The sequence below is a fragment of the Mycteria americana genome, chromosome 10 (genome assembly GCF_035582795.1).
Source record: "Mycteria americana isolate JAX WOST 10 ecotype Jacksonville Zoo and Gardens chromosome 10, USCA_MyAme_1.0, whole genome shotgun sequence".
NCBI classification, from domain to species: Eukaryota; Metazoa; Chordata; class Aves; order Ciconiiformes; family Ciconiidae; genus Mycteria; species Mycteria americana.
This window is the reverse complement of record NC_134374.1, coordinates 299141-324357: the sequence shown is the minus strand read 5'-3', so window position 1 is coordinate 324357 and position 25217 is coordinate 299141. Positions and strand designations below refer to the sequence as shown.

General features: G+C 40.7%; 2 protein-coding genes across 2 annotated transcripts; both read right to left on the bottom strand.

Moving 5' to 3' along the window:
* Window positions 1–205: 205 nt before the first annotated feature.
* Window positions 206–19005, bottom strand: CENPI (centromere protein I). Its single transcript, XM_075512841.1, has 21 exons — window positions 18940–19005; window positions 16872–17198; window positions 16442–16579; window positions 15349–15467; window positions 14100–14207; window positions 12810–12858; window positions 12456–12502; window positions 11672–11761; window positions 10048–10176; window positions 9622–9786; window positions 9241–9361; window positions 8947–9035; window positions 8495–8612; window positions 8335–8399; window positions 7751–7848; window positions 7191–7326; window positions 5234–5358; window positions 4098–4146; window positions 3707–3940; window positions 2089–2130; window positions 206–1283 (listed from the first exon to the last, which is right to left on the bottom strand). Exons 2-21 carry the CDS (start codon window positions 17068–17070, stop codon window positions 1152–1154), a joined length of 2253 nt encoding a protein of 750 aa, XP_075368956.1. The 5' UTR covers window positions 17071–17198; window positions 18940–19005; the 3' UTR covers window positions 206–1151.
* Window positions 19006–20776: 1771 nt separating this feature from the next.
* Window positions 20777–25217, bottom strand: TMEM35A (transmembrane protein 35A). Its single transcript, XM_075513138.1, has 2 exons — window positions 25087–25217; window positions 20777–22260 (listed from the first exon to the last, which is right to left on the bottom strand). The coding sequence occupies exons 1-2, from the start codon at window positions 25204–25206 to the stop codon at window positions 21874–21876; spliced, it is 507 nt and encodes a 168-aa protein (XP_075369253.1). The 5' UTR covers window positions 25207–25217; the 3' UTR covers window positions 20777–21873.

The following is a 25217-nucleotide window of genomic DNA, read 5'->3' as shown; positions in this document are numbered from 1 at the left end:
AATATATATACACATATAAATATATATACACATATTAACCAGATCATCTATTTGAGCTGAGAAGTATGGTACTCAACTTAGAGCCAATCTGATTTTGAGAGGATGAAGAAACCACACACATTCTTAGTGGCTCTGGAGTTACTCTCAGGACTGATTCCTTTACTGGATCAAAGTACAGATTCACAATGCAAAATTCAGTATACTCTGACCCATCTTTCAAGTGGTTATAATCTCGTTTTACAGCAGTGAAATAAAAGTTCACTCAAATTTTGGAGACCTGAGTTCAGCTTCTCCCAACTTCTACTCAGAGTTAAAATGAAATGACAGGAGAAGATACATTGTGTAGCAGAGTTTCTTCAAAATGGCATGTTGGAAACATTTTACAGAATATAAGTTATATATATGTACATGTATAATATACAACACGTACAGAGCTAAAAACACAAAAAGGAAAGCTACATTTGCACTTATCAATAGAAAATGGTGAGCTGGTGGCAACATTGTTCAAGTGCTCAAATCATCAATAAACCATCAACTGAGCACAAAATTTTCCAGCTGCATTAGAAGAATATCATAAGCAATGTTAGCAAAAAGTCTCTTTTGGAAGCTTCATAATGAAAATTAAGTTCAGGAAGGTCAGTTTGGTTAGCCTGTTAAAAGCCAGTATGTACATGGTACAACAGGGAATTGGGAAACTCGTAGTGCTCCAATCCAGTACATATACAGTATCCCTGAAAGGCTGATTAAATTGTGTCTCATTACCTACTGTTGAGGAAGGCAAAACAGGTCAGGGATCAACATTACTTATAAGTGAAGCAGCACTGCTCATTGCAGTTGAGATGGAAAATGTTTCTCAATCAAAGCAGATACTCCAACAGAGAAAAACGAGGATGAAAAATGTGGATGATGAGCTCAGCAGCTTCAGACCAGAGAAGTTCAGGAGGGACAAGAGGGGGTTCAGTGTTAGTGAACCAAGCCAGCCTAAGCATTCTTTCCGTGTCTTCACTTTCTTAAAATAGATGTCAGTACAAAAATGCAGATAAGGGTAATTGCTCTGTTTCTTTCCTCTGAGGAAGTAAGAATTAGTGACACAGTCCATTATATTTTGCTTTCCTGTTCCAGATGATAAAAAGGCTCCAGCGAGTCCCAGGTCACACTTGCACATTCCCTGCTTTACTGTGAGAGGCCTGGGAAACACGATTGATGCTGCTTTCAATAAAGACCTTCAGGCCCTTTAAACCTTGTGCATAGAGATATTCCAGATACCAGTTCCACTTCTTTCCCTATAAAAACAGAAAGAATAGTCAGATGTGCAGGACATAGCTTTGTCTCTTTCTTAGGCCAATCTGAAAAGGTCTGCAAATATCGCCTTCCACAGTTTGACAATGTTCATCCTAATCTGCAAATACCCACAGGTATACAGGGTCACGTCCTGTTCCCAAATGCCCAAACTTTTCACTTATGTATCACACATTCTTAGCTTGAACATGACAAATCATGATTTTTTTTAAATACTGAAGATGTTTATAAATCCCAGTTCTAAAAGGAGCAAAGTCTATTGGATCAACAGTGAAGATGTCAGGCACCAAATGAACAAGGATATTAAAGCCTTCCTTCCATCACTAATGGTGATTCCTCCAGATCAGGTTTGAAGTACACTGTGATACAGGAAAAGAAACAAACTGCCACTGTACTTGCTCAGTGGAGGATCCCTGTTCAGCTACACATCCATCTCAGAAATTTAATAGTTCATTGATAATAGAAATTCTGCTTCAAGTACACCAAAAGTATAACTTTTCCTGGAGCCCGCAGAGAACAATAAACAGCCTTGTCCTATATTGTACTGACTCGTGGAAGAAATATATAAAAGTCTCAGACCACTACCCAGATGACTAGATAATAACTTATCAGATGTTGATGTCCTCATGCTTGGCCCTGTTAAGAGACTGAACCAAAGTCTACAGCTGGAATTTACCCCTTTCAAAATTTTTATAGAGCATTTGTGGAATTGGTGATTATCACCTCAACCTCTTCCAAATAGCTGCTGAAAATTGCCTATTTTCACTTCAGTAAAATAAGAAGTCTTACCTTAATTAAACTGAAGTTAAAGGTGGTATCATCTGGCCAAGCCTTAAGGAGAGGGAATAAAAACAGCATCAAGTCAAATAAAAAGTATGTCCAGAGTTGCTGGGCCTCTGCTTAGTCCTCTCCTAACTCAGGAATTGCAGGTGTGCAAAGAAATTCAGAGATTATTAATCATGCTTCAGAATGGGCTTCCAGCATCATACTGTGTCCACAAGTAGCAAGGTAATGTGGAGACCCTCTTGCTCTGTGCTGTAGCATTACTGAATAGCAACAGAGAATGTTTATAGGTATCTTTAACCATTGTCTCTCTACAGTGTAAAAGCTACCCCTTCAAAACATTAGACAGATAATTCCCAACAATGAGAAAGAGCATGAGGAGAGAACCTACTGACATTTAGATGTGTGACATTTAGCTTGTGTTCTCCGAGTTTGCTGCAGAGCAGTGCCCTCTGGTGCTCAGCACTGAAGTGCTTAAGAAAAGATGGCACTGCAAAATCTCTTTCTTGGTTCTGCAGTAGGAAGAATGCAAAAATTCTCCAACAGAAGGTTTTGGTTTGGTTGGGTTTTTTTGGGTTTGTTTTAGTTTGGTTTTCTGAGAACGGAAGCCTCAGAACGGAAAGGATCTAGACAAAAGAGATGAAAAACTAATCCTGCTACAACAGCAGAAAGACCAAAGAAAAGAAGTTGTATATAACAAAAATAAAATAGCCTCCTCTGGCAAAGACAAAACTTGGGTTTAATCAGCAGTAAGAGACAAACTACCTAGATTCAGGACACTGACACTGAGTATATAAACGAAGGCAAATTTGTGAAGTGTTCCTAATCAGCATTCTTTGCTTCAACTTTAACCTCAGGTTTCCCTTGCTTCATTCCAGGAGCCCTGCCTACGCACGCCTTCAGTCTGCGAGCATTCCTCACAACAAAATGGCATCTTTGTGCACCCCTTGGATAGCCTACAAGACCTGATTTCTCAGAGCAGCATGCACATCTCAGAACAATAACAACTCTGGCAAGCTGCTCCCTCCACTATTCAGTAGCTGCATTGAACACATGATGGCACCCGGAATTCAAGATGACTACTTGCAGAACTCCTATCAGACAATAAAAGACAGCACTGTATTATCTTACTTCTGTATTGAAGTAGCTACTTGTATTTCTTTTTTAATAAGCCATTCTCAAAAGCTACTGCAAGAGCCAGAAAGCACTGCTAAAAGTTCTACTGTGCGCACCTGTATACAATTTAACTACATATTTCTTGACTTTCTGGAGTTCAAATGTTTAGGTCATGCTCCATATTTTGTGGGGCAAGATGTATTACTGGGAAGCTTTTACTGAATTAGTCATTTATTTCATTATTTAGCTATTTTAGTTCTATCCTCAAAATGATCATAAGCACAAATTCACATGTAAAACTGTTACATTCATGCTTTCATACCATGCAAACAAAGACTATTCAAATTGTGCCACTGATCTGACACAAACACAGAATGCCATACCACCTTTTGAAAGCTCAGTTGACTTTACAAGTCAGCCAGTACACTGAGAGAGACTTCTCTAGAGGAACTGTCAAGACAGAACATCTGGTGCTGCCAAAGGCCCAAATGTTGGCTTACACCATTACCTGCTGCAGGAAGAGGACAGCATAGCCCATCATGGCTGGGTGGTAGACAATGTTAAAACTGGTTTTGAATTCCTGCACTGTGGTTTTCTTCAGCAGTTCATCATCCATACGAAGACCCTGAGGATGAATATCCTTCTGGAATGCACTGGATGTCCACAGACAACCCACCATAGCTATTATGTACTGGTTGTACTCTTGGTATGTTTGGCTACTGAACTTGAATTGCAGTATTTTCTGAGGGACAAGAAAACAAATCGATAAATAGCATCCTCAAAGAAGTTGAGTGCTCCCTCCGGTCCTTAAAAGAAGGCCATCAGAACACCTCCCCTGGCATTCAACCCAACTCCTTGCTAAGGTCCGTTCTAGCACATGGCACATTTGTCCACAATACCTTTTTACTCAGCTCATTTTGTTTTGCAGCCACCAAGTTGGTTCGATACCTGAAAAAGCAAACAAAAGAGAAAGTTAGATGTGTGTAAATTTTTACTGCCTACCAGTGCTGAAAAAAGCTGGAGGAATGTATTAAGAAAGTTTATTTCCTCCACAAGAGAGATCATCAAACTTGATTGGTAAAAAAGAGAGACATGAAAAAGAATTCAAAGACTTTATCACTTAGCATAGGCCCACCCTTTCCAGGCAGAGCAGCAAGACACCCAATAATATTCATCTCTTAAATGATTAAGACATGACCAGTTTGCCTGGGACAGTCACCTTCATAAAGGCAATATGCAAGAATTGACATACAGCCTTAAAATCAGCAGAAAAATGCAGGGTCTTTTTAAGAAGGGAGGCTTTCATTCACTAAACAGAGAAACAGAAGCCACTGGAAGTAATGCAACTTGACAGTTGTTCTATATAATATGCACTAGCTCCTCTCATTTCCCAGAGACCATCCTGTCATGTTAATTACTCTGCAGACTCCTCGGAGAAAAAGCCACATGGAGAGCCCTGTGCCAGCTGTCAGCAATTGGCTACTCTTCTTCTCACATGCAACCCCTGGAACTAACAAGGCCAAGAACAGGAGCCATGTTGGTGGATCCTGCAGGGAGCTAAACAGTGCTGTCTTTGGACCTGCAGGCAGCACGAGGCAGTCCCAAATTACCACAAGAGTTTGGAGGTGGCAGAAGTGCTTCCTACTCAGCACATTACAGAATTTGTACGGAAAAGCTCAAGTCTAGTGGTCAAAGCACAGGAGTGAGAAGTAATATAGTTCACTACTAGTGATTCCAGTTGGCTGACTTAAGTTCTTTCAAAACAATATGGGAACTCCTTCCTTCACATATCAAAGATACAGAAATAATACTAGCAAAGAGGTCAGAATCCTGCTATTTTGGATAACAGAATGAAAAAAAGAAAGTAGGAACTACAGCTATAAAATCCTGTATCATGAAAGCTGGGCACAATTGGAGCTTTCACCTTTGCCTTGCATTGTAAGAAAAAGTATGTTTCAGATTTTACAAAGTAATTTAATTTCCAAAAGACTGAAAGAGAAGACGAGGTCCCTACAGCCCACACCATTTGTAATACCTGTACATAATGTAGCAGAGCTGATTCAAGCTGACAGAATCCATGCTGAGAAGTGCTGGGTAGAAAACTCCAGCAGGAGGCATTATCAACAAAGGCAGATTGTACCTCAGATACATGTCACACACCTGCAGGAGCAAAGCAAATCCAGGCAGATTATTACTGCCATTAACAAACCCCAAAGCATCTAAGAGCAAAAGAGCGCGTGACACTGCATTCCACCCAGCTCCATCAACTTCACCTAGGAGGGAAGGCCAGGGTGAAGCAATTCCATTTGTTTCCTTCTCAGTATGAGACATATTCATGAGTTCATATCTCAGTCTCTGCTTCAACTGTTTAGGTATACCATATGTTTTGACATGGTTACTTGCTGAGTCAAATCTACCCAGATACCTGTAAAAAAGCAGCAGCCATTTTTTTCTGATCTTTTAGATCATTCCAACATACATAGCTGGGATTGCACTAGACCTGACCTTGTTCCTAGCCTGGTTTGCTGATACCAGCAAGGCAAACAGACCATACATCTCTTTCAATTGGGAAATTAAATCTTTCTATTTCTATCTTTCTATTTAAATCTTGCTGGAATTGCATGAACACATGACAAAGCTTTGTTCTAAGAAAAGATGATATGGCCATAAAACAAGGGTTTATTATCAGACTCATGTTTAGAATTTAAGGTTGAGTTTCAAGTAAAAAAGACATTTTAAGATTTCTGCAGATTTAACAAGATCTTCAGCTATAATGACAGTCTTAAAGTATGGATAAACAATTGAAAGCAACATTGCTGTAACTTAACACATTACTGTCATCTATAGCTTAGCCACAGTAACTACTCCCAAAGGCATGCTCTTCAGGAAGGTATGCATCGTTCTCAGAAGAGTACTGGTCTAAGCATATGCATATTTAGTTACTACAGCTCAGACCATAAACAATTAAGCTGTGACAGCCCACCATCCCGAAGATGGATACTTTTTACATTTTGTTAAATTAGGTACAACAATTGTTTTAGGACTCCTTCCCCTAATCTCATAACAGACTTTTCACTAAAGATTGTTTGCCAGACCTTCACCTTTCCTCTTGCCCTCAGTACAGCTATACCATGTAAGGTATAGGCAGGTATTTGTATGTAACTGAATTACTGGTATTTTCAGAAATCTAGACCCTTTACTTAATATCTCAGCTGCATGATCTCAGAAATCTCTAGAGTTTTGAATACATAAGCAAAACGTCAAGAAAAAATTCAAATCCTAGTTGTCTGCTAGAGCACCAATAATCATATATTGAAGTGTGCATGATTCTCTGTATATTCCCATAAAATGAACATTTACTTATTTTAAACACACTGTCTTATGCAAATATTGTTGCCCATTAGTTTTGTGCATTTTTAATGGACATTTTAGTTACAAGTAGATCCCAGAACTATCACTGTTTTTTCAACTCTTCACAATTTTATCCCAATTGTAGGAGCAACAACAGCATGGCTGGAGTTCAAATGCCAGTAAGCACATCTACAGAGAGGATGTGAGGAAGCTAGAGTATAGGTTTAAGCCTATTTGATGCTGCTTAGTTTGTCTACAGGACAAACTGGGGAAAAAAATTCATTTTTTAAGGGCACATTTAAGGAAAAAATCAGGATATGTTGTTTGAAATTGAACTGAACATTGCTCTTTTCTATAAATTAACATTAAAAAAGCATGTCATGCCATATTGTTACTTCCCCTTCCACAGTTCACCTCTGACTTAAAAGCAACCACTTTCTAGTAGCATATTTAGTTCTACGTATGGATGCAACAGCAGCAGCTATCACCTGCAGATCTACCAAGTATTTGGAACATTCTTGCATTTAATCACTAAGTTCTGTAAACTATAATAAGGAAGGTGTTTCCATGCTCTAGCTTAAAAAATGCAAACAGCCTTAGAGGCTGAGGATTTTGAAAGGCAAAATGAATGCGATACATACGGTCTCATAGAAATCCAGGATGAAGTACAGCAAGAAAGTAGGATTATTTTCCAAACGCAATGCAGCAGTAGAGATCCATCCAACAAAGTGGATCAGTTCAGCCACCACGTTTACTAGTCCAGAAAGGGTGGTATTCCTGCAGCAATGACATAACACAACATTAGGATATACACCTCTCTGCAAATGGTAAAAAGGAAAAGTGGTAAAAAAGAAATTGAAGTTTATCCTTCCACCCCACCAAACATTCAGCAACATGCATTTGTTCTTCAGTTTACCCAGTAACATATTATTACCAACATCATTACAAACACGACCCAGCTGCCAGTGTTACAAGGGTTTTGACTTCTGGACATTTCAATTTTCAGTGTCAATAGAAATACTTTTAAAGAGAGAGAAAGAACAGGATTGACAAGGTAGCTTACAATATAGCAGAAACATTACAGCATTATTTAACCTTCTAGTCAGTCTTTATGCTAGGTAATAGGGCTAGAATATATATCTAAACACACTAGTGAACAATGCACAAAACACTCTATTGCATTTATTTCAGACAAACTTACGAAGAATAGACTTGAGAATCAGACTCTGAATCCAGATGAATTACGTGCCAATTTAACCAGTTCTGCAACAGCTCTTTCAGGCTCTCAAGAACACTGCACTGCAAGAGGTAGAAAGAAAACAAGTTGATGACAATTTACATAAGTGAATACTACTAAACAAAAAATGCCATGAGAATTGACATATACAAGGAAAGATATAAAGAGTTTCTCAGGCCCACAAAGAGCAGTGAGATAATTGCATGTCCCCTTGAACTGAACGTATGCGTTACATAGCTTTTCCTGGAAAATGCAAGTTTCAAATACTGAGTTAAAACTGCGATAAAGCAAACCAACTATTGTCTTGTGCACTATCAGTTCTTTTTATTTCCAGTGCCCCAATTTAATTCCAGTCAAAAAAAGAAAGTATCTTAAAGGCACTCAAATTCCCAAAGAATTTACGTTGTAAGTATATATTTTACCCTCATTTGGGCACAGACTTCCCCAAAAGACCACTCCTATACAGTTCCTCAGACTGCTACACCTAACACAAGTGCAGATAGCAATTTCAACTAGAAGTAAAAAGCCACTGAACTCACTTAAATTACCTTAAAGTAAAGGGACGATGTGAAAAAGAGCTGTGCCAGGGGATCATAGAGATGTGACTTCATTTCTGAAACAAATGAGAAAGCAGCATATCTGTGCACAAATTCTGTCCCCCAAGATCAGACACTGTCCAGCCTCAACCAAAGGATCTGCAACACATACCAGAGAAGCTGCTGAGGGGAATCCAACTCACAAGTCTGAGGATTTGTGATCGGCAGCAGAAGCCATCCCAGAGAGGAAGGCTCCTGTACAGGAACTCTTCACAGGAAGAAAATCCCTCCTACAAAGCAGAAGATGAACATTCAAAAACTCATCTCATATGGCTGCACCTTGCTATGTTCACTTCACCCTGGAGGAAGAAAGGGGCTTACACCTCCTTCCTGCCATACAATTCACCAGGACATTAAAATTATCACTCTCAGTATCATTCTCAAATTATCTTTCCTGCAGAAAACAATGCCATCTCCAGAATATTGACTTGCTACAGGAATATGTATTTTTATTACTTGAGACACTGTCACTTCTCAGAGATACTACAGGAAACAGGTAGGTCTCAAAAGTACTTTAAGGGAAGACTTCATGAAACCCTTGGCTTCTACAAAACAGGCACCTACCTGTAAGAAACACTCTGTCTTGTAGACAGTTTCCAGGAAGTCCTTGAATTCTTCTTCATATTGGCTATCAGCCACACACCAGGTGCATTCTAAGCAGGAGAGAATACTGTATTTGAATATGGGCACAGCAAGAATAAGCAGAATCAGAAACAAAATTCAGTTCTCCTCCAGTAGTTGTTTTAACACTATGGGATTATCACTATAAATCTAAATAGCAAAGGACCAGTATTGAAATGTGAAAAGCCTCAGACACCCTTTACCTCTCTACCATGCAAGGTAATACTAAGTTCCTACCTTCCTGAAGAGTCTGGCCCATCCAATAGTAGAGCCTCAGGTAAATAGATTCATCTTTGATGCAATTCATGTAGTGAAGCAATAAAGGGTTTGTTAGCACTGAACCCATCTGGGAAGGAAACTGCAAGAGAAATCAAGAAAATAGTTATTCAGTATTTACATCAGCAAATTGCCAGAGAATCTCATTCTATCAGAGTTGCCCTATCCTTTTACCAGAAACAAGGCCATCTCCAGGACTCATTCATCACCCTCAGGTAGGACTAGATGCTCTGTCAGAACTACGTAGCCCACACACTATTCATATATAAAGAGGACATACAGGAATATCCTTTGATCTCTCAAAACATTCAGTGAGCTTACCAAGACCTTCCTGAAACTCACCTCTAGATGGTGGATATTTTGTAGGAGCTGAGAAAAGGTCTGCAGCTGCTCCACTGGAAAAGACTCATTCATACTGTACAAATCAACATGGTTCTTTTCCCTGTCCTCTTCTAAATTATTTTGGTTTGTACTGCTTGCAGGTATAATCAACTGGGTATTCCATTTCTGTAGAAAAGAAATACAAATTAATAGCAATGACTCGGTTTCCAATGCAATCAAGTGCACTTGTGACCAGCGTTCCCGTAAAGACCTTGTTTTGCAAAAAACGTATCCAGGCTTTCATTACAACAGGAATGCTGCATTTCTATATAGCTACTCCAGCCTTCCCAGTGCTGAAATAAAGCCTGACTCCCATTATTTGCCCATATTCGTAATGAAAACAGCTGCTTGGCACCTTCTCGGGTCTACCTTAGGCCCATAACTTACCCTTTTTCGTGACTGAGGTTGAGCTGTGCCTAAAAACAGCAGCCGGGACACTGGAGAGTTTTCCTGGTTTCTTCTCCTTACTGTGTTGATTGCTGCTTTCCATGGGCCCTCTGAATTCTTGAAGTAAGTCTGAAAACATAAATCAGACATCTATGCAAGAAGCCAAACTAAGACATAAGCGACAGAAAGATCAGTTTCTATCCTGACAAACGTCACCACAGTGATATATATACACTCAACTCTGCTTGACAGATCAAGAGGCTAGCTTTTCACAGCACAGAACTCTCATCATTCCTCAGTTTCATAACCTTCTGACTATAGTTCAACAGTTATGCTTTTATTTCCTTCTGAAATGATGTCCCCTTTTTCAGAAGGGATCTCCAACACTTCTGACTTATAATCCTCATTCAGATCAATCATCAATTCATAGAGTAAATCTCAAGTACATATTAAAATAAAACATGACCAAGGTATGCTTATGAAAGTTACTAGGAAAACTTCCCAAATTCAGCATCAGTGATATCCTGCCAAACAGAACAATTCAATAAGTAATCAAATTCTCAAATTAATGTAGATACTACAGCTAAAAAGAAAACTGGAAAAATGAACCCAACACCTTTTCTGCACAAAACTTACTTTTTGTCACTTCAATTGCAATCAGTCTTTAAATCCTAATCAAGTTCCAAACCATCACAAAAGTATTCAGATTGGTTTTGGCCTAGGTAATCAAGCTTTTTTTATACAAGTTAACACAGTGTGTTCATAAAAACAGTTGAAGATGTATTTGGGTTTTAGTTGCTAGTTATTTACTTCACTTCTGTGCATGCCAAAAATGTAAATTCTCCAACAGATGACTGTGCAGCACAATGCAAAGTATAAATTTAGAGAGCAATGTAAGTACACAAGTAGACTGAAATAAAACAAATTTTCTTTTATAGAAACACAACTTGACTACATTAAATGTCTCTTCTAAAAAAAAACCCAAACAAACCTTAAGTCTATCCCAATGAAGTACCAAAAGAAAATTTGCTGCAGAATTTAGGTCTCACCTGCTGCTATTTTGTTACATATTCAGTTTCTGCTACATATATTCTACTTGGTCAAAGGGCTAAGCATACATGAAGGCCTCTCTAAAAGCGGAGTCATATTTTTTGCTGTTACCTTGAGGCTCTGACAAATCAGCTTACTGCATTTTTCCCCACTTTTTTTCTCTTTCCTATGACATAGACTTTCCAAGTGGGAAGTTACATACTGACTTCCATTGTTATTTGTACTTGAGAAAGTCAGCAATTTGGACAATGCCTTGTACAAATAAGACAGTTTGTTTCTTGAAGAACTTAACATTGTGTGAAACAAGTCAAAACCAGCAAGAACACCAAAAGGAGGATTAAAGTAATCCTTATAAGGATAAAGGTAGATGCCATTCCATTTCAAATCATCTTATTGTGCTGAAGAGGAAACAAAATGCAAGGCAAGGAATCCTCTTCTAAACCTGATTTTACTCAGTGAAAAGAGGAAATAGAATTAATCTTCACCACTAAATCATGCTATAGCTTAAACGGAAAGCTCGGTACAAATACTGCTGTAAGTACTGGTTCCAAATAGATTAAATCTAATTCCTTACCTTCATTTTCCCAGGAAGGGTTATGGTCACGAGCTCAGGACAGAAGAGTTTGTAAAGTGATAGTAGAGCCTGCAGATGAGACTGCATTCCCTGTCAAATAGCAGAACAGGAGGAAAAACATGTGGGGTATGTTTTTAGTATGGAAACTGAATACTGTATTCTAGAAGCAAAAAAACCCCAGTGATTACTAAAAGCTTTCTAAAGCTATATGTTAGTAAGTAACCATAGATGAACAACTGAAAATTAAAGAAAGAACAGAAACTGTGTCAATGAAATACCATAGGAAAAGGATCGAAGAAGGAACTTTCTGTAGTCATAACTCTAATAAAAAGGAATTTAACAATCAAAACTATGAAAAATACATTCTACTATCTAAATGCTCCAAAAAGATATTATTATAGCTACAGTTTTTTCTTACAAAAAAGGGAGCAAGATCCTCTAAAATCTTATATTTCTCAGTCATTTTTGATACCACATGAAAAAGGAAGATGAATAGAAAATTAAAGATGGTAATAGATAAATGAAGCTGCCCCTTGCTTCAGAGATTTTACCACACTTAGCCATAAACATCTAGGTTTGTGCACGTCATAGCATGGGTTCACAAAACACAAATGAAAATTAAGGACGCACATGCAAGATAGACAAGGCCCGATGCTACAAAGACTACAACTTACGATTCCAAGTCTAACCCTGAGAGACACTAGCCACTCTTCTCCATCCTGCAGTCTTACAAGCTGCATTATTAACCACAGTTCCAACTCTACAAGATTTGAAATCAACTCACCATTTTTGCTTGGAGGTCAAGCAGTCTCCTAATCCGAAAAGGCTTGACTGGAAATACAATTAAGAACATAATGGATTTAAAAACCACTGTATAAGACATTTCAGCAAAAATGCAATATCACTTTTATTATAGAAAGTCATGGCAAAGCAAGAAGAACCAGTCAGTTTTATTTCTAGGCTAACAGACAGGTTTCCAATTCAGAAAGTGTTACACAAATCAGGCTGAACTACCACTCATGCTTCCTTGCCTTAGAAGCACTATATTGGCTACTCATTGTGTTAGCTCTGTCAGAAGAAAAGCAAACAGAATAAGAAACAAAATGGTGTTCCATCTCATACAATTGGATAGACTCACCGCTTTCTTTCCTGGTCAGCAGGTAGAGCAGGTGGCAGACATAGGGGCACTGCAAGGAAAAAGCAGCAATGAACTATCCAGCTGGTGCAGCCTGCTAACCAGGATACGCTAAAAGCAACATACAGGCTTCACAAGCTAATATTGTTTCATTCAGTTGGCTGCCTCAAGTCATCACTGCATCCCCATTGGGGCAGAGCATACTTGGGGCAGAGCATACCTTACTTCCCTTAGGAAGCAGCATGTTTTTTACGTCACATATGTCAATTTTATTTAGAAACATTACCTGCACTATGAGCAGTCCCTATAGTAATCAAGCTATTCAGTGAGCTTTGATCTTGTTTTCTGGAACATTTCAGGAGTCAGCAGTGAAAGGACAATTACATTTTCAAAAAGAAAGGCACCTTTGAATCAAAATAATTTATTAGAGCTTCTAACTACAGTTGAGGCTGTAAGGGTCTTAAATTAGTTTCACACCAACTCTGCTGCGCTTTTGAATTGGCCCATCATGCCTGAAAATGCTATTTTAAACAGTAAGAACTTAAATCCAGTTTTATGAAAAGATTATAACTGATGTTAACCTAAACCCATTAAAAACTTTGCAAGAAATACAACTCAGAACTTCGGGAACTTTAAAAGTCTTCACAATATCACAAATATCACAAAATATCCTAAACCGAAAGAATATTAACAATTTCATATCTAACATGACTGCCAAGACCATCTTAATATGAACTGAATCCAAACACTTCAATATTCCAGCACCTGGACTTTACAGTTGCCATATAGCAGAAATCTCCTGATTGCTTGTTCTCATTTAAGCTACATTTCAAATCAATTAGAGTAGAACAGCATTTAGAGTTTCTCACCTTTAAATAAACATTGCTCTAAAAGGTTTTTTTCTTTTTGCCCAAGGTATGCAAGTCAGTTTCTCCCCAGGAGCGGGAGACTTCACCTGCTGATGTCTGACATCAAAAGCAATCCAGAGACTGCAGCATCATAGTTACTCTTGGGAATTTAGACAGCATATACTGTCACTCTGTGATGCAGAATAGCAGTTCTTGGAAACATGTTTAAACAACCAGACCACAGCACTGAAACTAAAATAATCTTACAGTACTTCCCTCTTTCTGAATCTAAATTACCCAGCAATCTTAGAAAATAAATTCCAGCCATCAGAAAATGGTCTCTAACCAACAGCTACTACAGACTAATTCTAGCACTAATATGCATACTACTAATGAACTTTTAGGTTTATTTTGTCAATTCCATATATTCTTCAGCTCTCCTTACCATCTTCTCATCTTGCAGGAAGGAAAAGAAGAAACCATAGAGGGCATGAAGTTGTTCCTTGTGATCAATGAAGTCAAACACTGTGATCAGCCATCTTAAAAAAAGCAGCTGCAGATAGGAAAAAAGCCATATTACATTAAGTGATGGGCAAAAGCAAAACAGACAAGTCACTAGCCAATTTAAGAGACACAATCATTAAGGATACATTCCATTCTCAAGGACAACCAGATAGCTACAGATGAACAGGGATAATTCAGCTGTGGAAGAAAGCCTGCCAAGGGCACCAACTGCCATATCAGAAGAGAAAAAGCAGCTCAGTTCTGACTACATGCTAACCCTCAGATATGATCTGAGGGCCCCTCACTACAAGAAAGACATTGAGATGCTGGAGCATGTCCAAAGAAGAGCAACGAAGCTGGTGAAGGGTCTAGGGCACAAGCCTGATGAGGTGCGGCTGAGGGAACTGGGGTTGTTTAGTCTGGAGAAAAGGAGGCTCAGGGGAGACCTTATCGCTCTCTATAACTACCTAAAAGGAGGTTGTAGCGAGGTGGGTGTTGGTCTCTTCTCCCAAGTAGCAAGTGATAGGACAAGAGGAAATGGCCTCAAGTTGTGCCAGGCGGGGCTTAGATTGGATATTAGGAAAAATTTCTTCACCAAAAGGGTTATCAAGCATTGGAACAGGCTTCCCAGGGAAGTGGTCGAGTCACCATCCCTGCAGGTATTTAAAAGACATGTAGATGTGGTGCTTAGGGACATGGTTTAGTGGTGGGCTTTGCAGTGTTAGGTTTATGGTTGGACTTGATGATCTTAAAGGTCTTTTCCAACCTATACCATTCTATGATGTAAACCTTTGAGCAGACTATGTGAAGATGAAAGGACTGTTTTGCTAACGTTAAGTTATATTGCCATGGCCCAGATACACAGAACCTAAGGGATACCTTGCTGAAGTTGGTGAAGAATGAAGTATTTGCTGAAGTATTTCAGAGAAATGTTGGCGGAGAAACCATTCCTAAGGAATTCAGAGACACAAAACAAGCAGGAACTGCAAATTTCCACTCACACTTAAAAAGTGTTCCTAGGTTCTCACTGCCATTCCAGCAATGGGTGCCTCTGCCAATCTTTCTAAATGACAGTATCTTATGTAAGAACCTTGTACATTAAAACCTCAGGATTTTTGCTTCCTGAAAATAATCTGTCCTCATCATTCCTGTGTAGAAGCAATAACTACTGTAAACATTTACTAAGGTACCTGGATGTTGCTTGAGCATTTGCTGACACAGAGCCAAGATACAGATGAAATCACAGAATTTTCTGGTATTACTGAGGCTGGAACCAGGCTCTTCAGTAAACGAGTATTCACTGTATCAGCTGGAAAACAAACGACAAAGTAAGATGGTGCTCATGTACCAGGGTCTTTGATATGGTTTTGCAGCTTAGGTCAAAATTCCCTCTGGACAAGATTATTCAGACCTTCATTGCTTAAAGTAACAGTGCACAAGAATCTAGTAGGGACTTACCTATACCTCAAAAAATTATGGGAAATATTTCTTCCCAGCTTAAAGAAAGAAAATGGAATATCAACTATTTTAGTACTGAAATAGCCTTTAGACTCTTGGCAAGACAACCAAAAGTAACACAAATTTCTGGTAATATTAAACGACCAATTCCTTCAGCAAAAGAGTATATGACTGTCAGCCAAACATCAGCAGATTAGTGTTCTAGAGATAAGCTAGTAATTTTAAATCAAGAAAAGCACTAAAATACTTGCATAATGGGGAAAGAATCCCGTGTGTTCCTCTTGGGTTGGAGGGAGGGGAAAGTTTAGGGTTTTTTCATTGAGTATTTCATTATTTAGAAGTATAAATGGTGGCCACCATTACTAAGAAAGCAGCATGAGAGCTGCACTGACACTGCTGAATTGATCGTTAGGATCACATTTTAATTTTAGCAAGTTTCACTAATACAGCTATGCCAGTTTGTTCACTTATTTTGATCTTGGGGAAAAGAAACCTATACAAACAGTTACAACAAGGAAAAGACACAATGGTTGCTAAGGACACACTTTAAGCCTTTCAGAGACCTACAATTACAAAGGAAATGAGCTTTTCGAAAAACATTTGTAACAAGCCATAATATTCTTCTGTGTATCACTCCTCTGTAGCAAGAACTGAGGTTATTTTTAGCATGAACTCAGAAGTTACACTGAAGCATGCCAGAAAGATTAATTTTACGCTAAAGTACTTAACAATACAGTCACCATAAACACATTATCTCAAGCAGGTTTGATTAGAGGGGAAAGATACGTTCACAGAAGACACACTAGCAGTATATAAACATTTTACCAAGTTTGCCACTGAGTGCCACATTTAGCAATACATCAAATCCTTCAGGGGGTAACCCTCTTTGCAGGGCAATGCTTTCCACAGTATTCAAGTGTTTCTGCAGAACATCATTCTTTTTCAGTGAAACACGGTCTTGAACTAGGAGAAAAAAAAAAAAGACAACAAACAAAAGGGTGAAACAACTTTTGAACTGAAAATGAACTATTTTAAACTTCTCTGAACTGTCCCTACACATATTCCTTTTTGTTGGGTTCTTTACATAGTAACAGAAAGGGGAAAACCTTTTAAGACACTAAAGAAATATTACAAAGCTCAGGCATGAAAGAGGAAAAACAGCAGGTAAAATTAGATATTTATTATTATTATTATTATTAAGAAATTAGTTATTATCTTTTCAATCCTAGGTAGCTAACCTTAAAATTACTCTTACCTTTCTCAAAGTAGCTCAAAGCTTGCTCAAGGGAGTCTTGCTTGCTGTCATTTTTCTGATCATTAGGAGACTGATCATTCTGGACACTATTTTCAAGGTCAATTCTCCCTCCTTTTCGCCATGCAGAGAGATCAGTTTGATTTTTATGGTGAACTTGCAGAGGCTGCTTTGGGGTCTTAGAACTCTGTCTTCGCTGCATCTTTTCAGACTCCCAACTGAGACTGGAGACTGTTACTCATTTGTCATGTGGGTTCTAATCCTTCATTACAAAGAGGCAAGAAAACAGATCAACCTCCAACAGCTGAAGAACATCAGAGAGACAGTTTCCTGCAAGAAAAGAAAAATTTATTTTCCTGACAAACAGATTTTAGAGGGATCTTGCATAACGTAACAGAGTAACTTGAGAGGAAATCATTTAGAGCCACCTGCCCCCCAAAAGATCAGACAATATACTCAGAAGATGCACAGACAACAGTGGATCAAAATTCCATTCTCTTTCATTAAAAAAGGGAAGAAAAAATTCACAAGTAAAAATTAACACAAACTCCTTTCAATTAAAAAATGATCTGATAAAATTTTATACAGTATTTTGAGCTGAAAATTAACATAACCAGAAAGTTAGCAAAACACAATCAACAATTTTCTTCTGAGTTTATGTTGTGCATTATCAGTTTTATTACTTGTATTGTGTATGCCAATGTAATCAGTCAAGAGGTCATGATTTCCTGCAAGGTAATGCACAGATTTTAGAGGATCATAACAACACTTATCATCTTACTTTACAAAAATTAGATTCTTCTGCAGCCTTTGTACCTAGCAGCTAGGATTGAAAAAAATATATAATTTTGGTAAACTTCCAAGTGAAGCACAAGAACTACCAACACTGCAAAACTGCCTAGCTCTGGGTGGCATTTTCTCCTCAATATACTGGAGAGATCAACCTTTTACTGGAAATTTAATGTGAAATTTTGCTACAATTTTCTGGATTTGGTAGAGTATGCATGCATGTCCCTGGATTGCTGGAGCCTACCTTTTGCTTTCCAGCTTTCCTGACACAGTAAAACAGAATGATTTTTCAATTCATACTCCCTCTTCAGCTCTCACTTTCTTAAGATGTTAGAATCATCCTTATTTTCCTATAGGTTTGTTTGTCACTAACTTCCCTGTGCAGCATACTGAGAACAAATCTCTGGCTACCTAGCACAAGACCTCCTCTGAAGCACAAACTGATATACACACACTGATATACACACACAGGGCATTCACATTTACAAATGAAATCTATTGACTTCAGGTGAAATGTACCCCTCAGTATTAAAAGACAACACCAAGCACATCAGAACTCCCACAAAGATGCTTTGCATGATAGTGACTAACAACAACTGAGATGCTTCAAAACAGTGAAAATTCCTGATAGCGACTATACCGTGTTTAGATTGACATGAGCTAAACTGACATGTAAGAGTTGCAGAAAATCCCAAACACTCGGGAATCTTGCTTGTTGCATCTTGAATCACCTGAGCACACTGTAAGTGGTTCACGAAGCAGATCGAGCTAACAGTCCTCGGTTACCACACTCTGGAGTACAACAGCTTTCTCACAAATTCTTTAGCACCCGCTCTACCTGATTTTTTTTTCTTTTGTCTTGCAGGAGTTCTACCAGAAAGGTTTGGTGGGAAAGAGAGCGCCACCGACCTTAAAGCAGAACTAACAGACAGGCTGGAACACCAGTTCCTACTAACAGCAAACCCACCATTGCACAGCTCTTCCGTACTAGACACTTCCACACGGGTATTTGGCACGAACATCCCTTCCCCTCCTCCCCAACCGACGCACGCACACTCTTCTCCCTCCAGCTCCCCACAGCGGCTTTCCCCAGACGCTCCCGCAGAGCCCTCTGTGATGCTCTGGCCACCTGACGCGGGGAGCGGCCCTAAGGGGAACGGAGGGAGCCGAGGCCCTCCGGGCCCAGCCCCACTGCCGCGCTCAGGCACGCCGGCTCCGGAGCCCCAAGAGCAGCGGCAAGGGCCCCTCGCCCCAGGGGAGAAGCCGCCCCCATCACAGTTACCTCCCGCCAGCGCCGGCTCCAACCGCCCCGCAGTTCAAACCTCTGCGCCACATACCACGCATGCGCACCGCCCGCTACGCAAGGCCGCGCGCGCGCCCCCCCCGCGCATGCGCAGTGCCGCACGATGTGGGTTGGAACGGCGGCGCTTCCGCCCTGTCCCGGGTGGTTCTGAGCATGCGCGGTCTCGCGGCGGCGCGGCGCGTGCGCAGTGGCCTCGGCGTGCATGCCGAGGGGGCCGGACTGCGGGGGGGGAGGAGGTGTTGGTTGGAACGCCTGTGGGGGATGGAACCTTAGAGGTTGGAAATCGACTAGGGTCGGTGATCTGCAGTGGTCCTTTTCATCCCTTTTTTTACAGGCAGGTAGAGGTTCCCAGGCAGGTTCTGCGGTGCCGCGGGCGGCTGGGCGGTTTTGGTAAGCCCGCAGGTAGGCCGCAGCTCTGCCCGGCACGCCGGACAGGCCGGCCGCGCTGCGGGCACGTCTCCTCTGACAAACCCCGACCTCCGCAGCAAGCTGCAGCTGGGAGAGCGCTGGCGCTAGAACGTGCCTGCCATGGCAGCAACTGGATGAGACTGACGGGAATGAAATTATGGGCTTGGAGATAAGAAAGAAAAGCACAGGGGGGAAAAAAAGTTGGAGTAAATTAGCGTTGTGGTCTTACACAAGGATTAAATCAGTTTTTGGTGCCTTATCACCTCTAGCAAGCAAAGATGACTAGTAGCTTCCAAAAATAGTTTGCTGATGCTGGGGGGCAATGATGGAGGTTAACCCAACATAGATAAATACAGAGTTTTTGTTACTGGACTCCCAAGAAGAGTCTTGTCTTCCTCTGTAATAAAAGAACACGTAGACCCTACTGCAGATCAGTAATTCATACTGTTGCAAATGTGAAAAGGGGGACGTTTTTCAGAATTCACTTACAGTCTGAAGTTTTTGCAGGGGTAAGCTTTGCTATGCAGAGTATTTTACACTTAGTATTATGACATCTATAGAGGTTTTGGTGAAGAACATTACCGAAGACAAACACTTGTTTCCAAAAGTTTACTGAGTTAGATGCACATGTGAGGGGCAGCTGGCCAAAAGGTTGCAGTAATTCGGTTGTGAGTACTTTGTGTAGAAATGTAGGTGTAGTTTTGAGTTGGTGGTATTTTTATTTGGTTTTGAATTAAAAAGTGATTAATAACTCCAGTCAGGGCATGGTAGATGAAGTGTCTTTTGGGAAGTAAAGCAAATTCTATATTTGGGGTGACCTTGAGGTAGTCTGTAAAGACGAGATTGTCTAACAAAGAGGTGGCCTGTTGGTAGTTTCCTTTGTTCAGGGTGCACATCTGATAGATAATTAGTCACTCTTTGGGGCTGTAGGAGGAGGATTTTTCAGCATATATATATTTGGGTCTACGTCTGTTTCAGCAACAAACTTAAGAAGAAAACTGTTTATACTGCATATGAACATCCATTGTCAATTTTTATAGATATATAATACTGACATTTTACTGGAGTTTTAATATCTTTTCTCACTGCCACATTGTACTGAAGCAGAAATTTATCTGAGACTGTTTCATGAAACTGTTCAAACATCTCTTTTAAATGCCTGTTGTTTTTAATATATAGCCCAGTACTGTTCAGATGGCTTCCATCCTGCATCACCTCGTCTTTCTCCGAAATTCCCCTGACATGATCCTGCCCATTTAGGTGCACTGTTTGAGCACAGGAAAAATATTTTCAGATGTGTCTCTCAATAAAGAAATTTGTTTCTGTCAAGACATTTTTCTCCAAACTTCAAAAAGTTTATTTTCATGAATAATTAAGAAAATAAGGAAAAACTGAAAACAGACAAACATCAAGAAAAACAAACAAGCTCAGAGGTAACACATGCTTCTTACGACACTCTGTAAGATTTCAGATACAACACACAGGGATTCAGGCTCTGGTGACAGGACTTCTCCCAGCTCACTGAAGCTGTATGTGGGATGAAGAGTGAGGTTACCTGGACGCGTTCAGACCCTCATGTATCGGCAATAACTGATAATTCCATAAAGTTGCAGTAGTTGCGGAAAAAGGGGTTTTTTTCTTGGAAGGAAATAGGGATCATGATGCTATTTGCCAACAGCAGACAGATATTTTGGAGTTCTTTGGGCAGTTCTGTTCCCCATCCCCTCACCAGGGATCCTTACTCTCTGCCAAGAGGGGTAAAGAGATGGCGTTGCCTTGTGTGAAACAGGCAAAAAATTACTGTTATAAGGCCATTGTCCCAGTTTTAGAGCCTCTGCAAAGTGTGGAAATCCAGGAAGATGCAAATAGCGCATTCCATGTTTTCCCTGGATAACCAGTCCAAAGAAAGGACTGGGCACAGAGGCAGCAAAGGCTAAGGGATGCCTCTCTCAAACACAATAAACAGCACTTTAATGCTTGGTAGGGCCCTTTCCCCCCTTGACTATGGAAAAGGAAATGCAGATTTGTGGATGGGGCTGCACAAGCCAGCACAGGGACACCGGTTATGTTCTACCCACCCACTGTTGCCGAGACTGCCACATAGCAGAAGTGCATTCAGGCTAGGTTTCAACTGGCATGGGGCTCGGGGCTGATGCTCGGGGACTAATCTCCCCACTGAAGCAGTGCCAAGTTAACATGACTACCTGCCCAAGTCTTTGCCCATGCTCTCAGGCTGGTTTTGCAGCTTTGCTAAGGCCAGTGCTACTCCAGCCAGGCTGCCAACTGCCTCCAAGCTGTCCTGGTGAAAGCTAGCTTGTATTTTTCTACATTACAGTGCAGCAGCAAAAGCAAGACTACAGTGTAGACATACCACGTGTCTCTCAGACCCCAAGTGCAACTTTATTTAGACAGACAAAAAAAATATAAACAGGTAAATAAAAAACATTTTCTGGGTGATTCTGGAGAGAGCTGCCTCGAGGGTCCATATTTTTCACACGCACTTAACTAGGATACCTTCATTTTGCCTTTCTCAGGAGCTGCTTCATGGATGAGTGGCTGCTCATCCCCATTCACTGACAGGATCCTTTTTTCTGGTGGCTGCTCCTCAGGCTGGCGGGCAATCAGCAGACGACAGGTAAGCAGGATCCCAAAGACTAGGGCATGAGCGTAACGCTTGAGTGGATCCCCCACTAGCTGGTGGAAAAAGAGCACAGCCAGTACGAGGAGGAGAAGGAGAAAGTTGGCCACGTCTTTGGGGCGACCAGGCACCAGTGTCATGACAGTGCCACACGCCACTTCTAGGGCACCAATGCTCTTGCGGAGAAGGATGGAGCTGACTCCCATCTTCTTCAGCACGGGGAGGGCTCGCACGTAGCTTTTGTATGCTCGTTTCTGAAATCAAGCAATAATAGTATAGAACACCATAATGTGAGAAAGTAAAGGCAAAGGTGACTTCAGGTGAAATAGATTGATGTGCAATATGACATAAAGATCACTTCAATCATCATAGACCTCTCTGGCACAATATCCAATCTGTACCCCTGAAGCTTCTGTTAGAGGGATATTGACACCATCAACCTGCAATTCCCACTTTATAAGCTGTTGTCTTCTCTCTGGAAAACAGTTCTGCAGCCTAGCACCCATCTTTGGAGCTAGGACCAGGCCAGGTGTACCTTCTCCTGAAATCCGAAGTTACAATTGCTAGAATTAGCAATGCAGAACCATGTTGTTAAAAAAAAAGTACCTCGTCCTTTATAATTAACACACCTAGTCTCTGCAAAGCCAAGGCACAGCAAGTAAAAACAGAAGTCTCTTTCTACATCAAAGCAACTTACAATATCCCAGTGTTTATGGGCAGTACAATCGTAGCATGGGACTATACATCAAAGCTGAGATTCACCAGCCCTATCCTGTGCTTCTATATCTTCATGATCCTTTCTTTCCTCAGATGAAAGCAAGCTGATATTTGACATCCTTTGTTCCCTGGTATATGCTGGATTTAGAAGCAGTATAAGTTGCAAGACAGCCTCCTTACGTGGCTGTCTCATTGTTTCAGGGAAGAAAAAACCTCTGTCCTTACATGCGTTCAGATTCTTGCATTTGAACGTTAGGTGCTCATGGGCTTATTGTTTTTGTTGAGTTTTTTTTTTTTTTCTTTTTCAATCAGTATTTCTTTTTTTTTTTTAATATTTTAATAAAGCTCATAGTTATTGGAGACACTGAAATTATTTCCACTTACACTGGAGTATACTATCCCTGCAGATATTCTTGCCATTGTGTTCTCTGCTTTCTAATCAGGGAGAGGGAAATGGAAGCCGAATCTCAGGTACAGAGCTGTTCAGCTCTCGGAGGTGCTGATGAGATTGTAGCTTTACTTCCATGTGATTTTGGAAACCTGCACTACAGGCACACAGAACTTCCCCACTTCTTGGTAAATTTTGCTGTTCCTTCTAAGAGGAGCTGACACGTCACATGTTAAAAAATATACAGCGTTGTCACTTTTGCTACTAAATAATTAAAGATCTCATGACACATTTACTCTAAGTGTATGCATTTTAAGGATGCATTTTAAACCTTCAGTGAATAAAACCTCTCCTCAGAGCAGAGCATTTTTAAACAGTTGTGAAAAATACAGCTTTATAAAGAAATGTACTATCAGCATGTCCTAAAGTACTCTGTTATTTTAAGTATTTTAATAGACAAACTAGTGTGTCTGGGTTTTGCTGAATGAAAAACTGCAAGTTTGGTGTTATAGGTAGATAACAGAGGTTCTCTATTTGCTGGGGGCAAGAAGCCATGCTTATTGATTGGCAAGATCAGGTTTTCACTGTCTCTGTTACATGACAGACCGCTCTGGTATGCAGCACAGCAAAAGCATGAAAGCCTAATGAGCCATGAACATGTTATAATATGGGCTATTAAGAATAATGGTGCTGTGTAATATCCAAGTGCCTCTGCTTTCTCTTTGTAAAAAGAGATGATTCCTACCGGTAGGCCTGACTCTTGGTAAAGCAGAAAGGGACAGAGAAGTAAAATATTTTACAGAGCAAGGATTTTGCAATGCTCCTAAAGTCTCAGTGCTTTTTTCTGTCCATTATGTAGCAGAAGCTTAAGAGTTTTGTTTTCTGGGCATTTATCTCAGTCTCTTGCTCCTGAGTTACTTCTTGGTGATTGTTCTCTGTGAGATCCCTGTGCTGGGCTGCAGATGAGGCACTGCAATTCAGATGTTATTTGAGAGCTAAGGAAAAGCAGCTGGGCAGGTGGAGCAAAGGGAGAGAACAGAATGTGCTGGAAACTTCCAGTGCTATTTTTTTAGGGGCACAAAAATTATACCAATGCTTTTCAGCCACTGCAATAAATATAACTGGGGTGTGGGGGGGAGGGTAGCAGGAGAATAAACAAACATAGACAAGGAAGCAAAACGTGGCAGCCAGTCCCTTGCCTGCCTGCAGCTCACAGCCAGCAAAGCTCTGCAGCAGGGTTGGCCCCGGGCAGAGAGGAGCACAAACTAGCTCACCGGTTGAGAAATACACACGGTGACTTCTCCTTCCTCTCCTCATCCCTTTCCTGTTAAGCAAGAGGAGGAGAGGCTCATTTCCCAGGCTAAAGAGAATAGTAAGGTGACTATTAATAATGCCTCCTTCTGCCAGCTAAGAATCTCAAAGCATCTCACAGTCATGAATTAATCCCTGCCTGGTGAGGTAGGGACAGGCAGTGTCATTATCCTTGCTTTAGAGCACAGAATTCTGAGGATGATCATCTGGCTGCCAAAGCAGGCATCTGCTTTTCCTACCCAGTCCAAGGGGTAGGTATTCTCCCAGGGATCAGCTGTACCTGCCTGCTACGTCTGGCACTTCTTCAGACCTTGCTTTTCAGAGACCCTTGTGTCCCCATCTTTTTGCAGCCATCAGTGTGCTGTGCTACCCTGTCCTCCTCGCCTTCCCTCCCTGTCTTTATCCACAAGAGGTTTTGCCATGGGTAGGCTCAGACGGAGCCCAGGCGAGGGCTGCCAGGATATCCTCGGCACTGCGTATTACTTGTTTCTCTCCGTGTCCATCAAATAAGGAGACAGATAAGCTTCTTGCCGCTCCCTCCCATCGCTCAGGGCTCCAGAGCAGTCACCCTCCATGTATCCCACTGCAAACACTGCTTCTGCCACAAGGTTGAGGGGAGAGAGCCCTAATGCGTCTCCCTCTATGCTGCCACTGCCGTACTCACCATCTCATTGTAGGCATCTCTGCTGAGCCGAGGGGTCAGTTTGATGGTCCCCATAAAGACAAAGAAGAGCCCCAGGGCCACTGAGAGGGCGACGATAGTGATAGTCCTGGGAGATGCCATGGAGCTGCTGG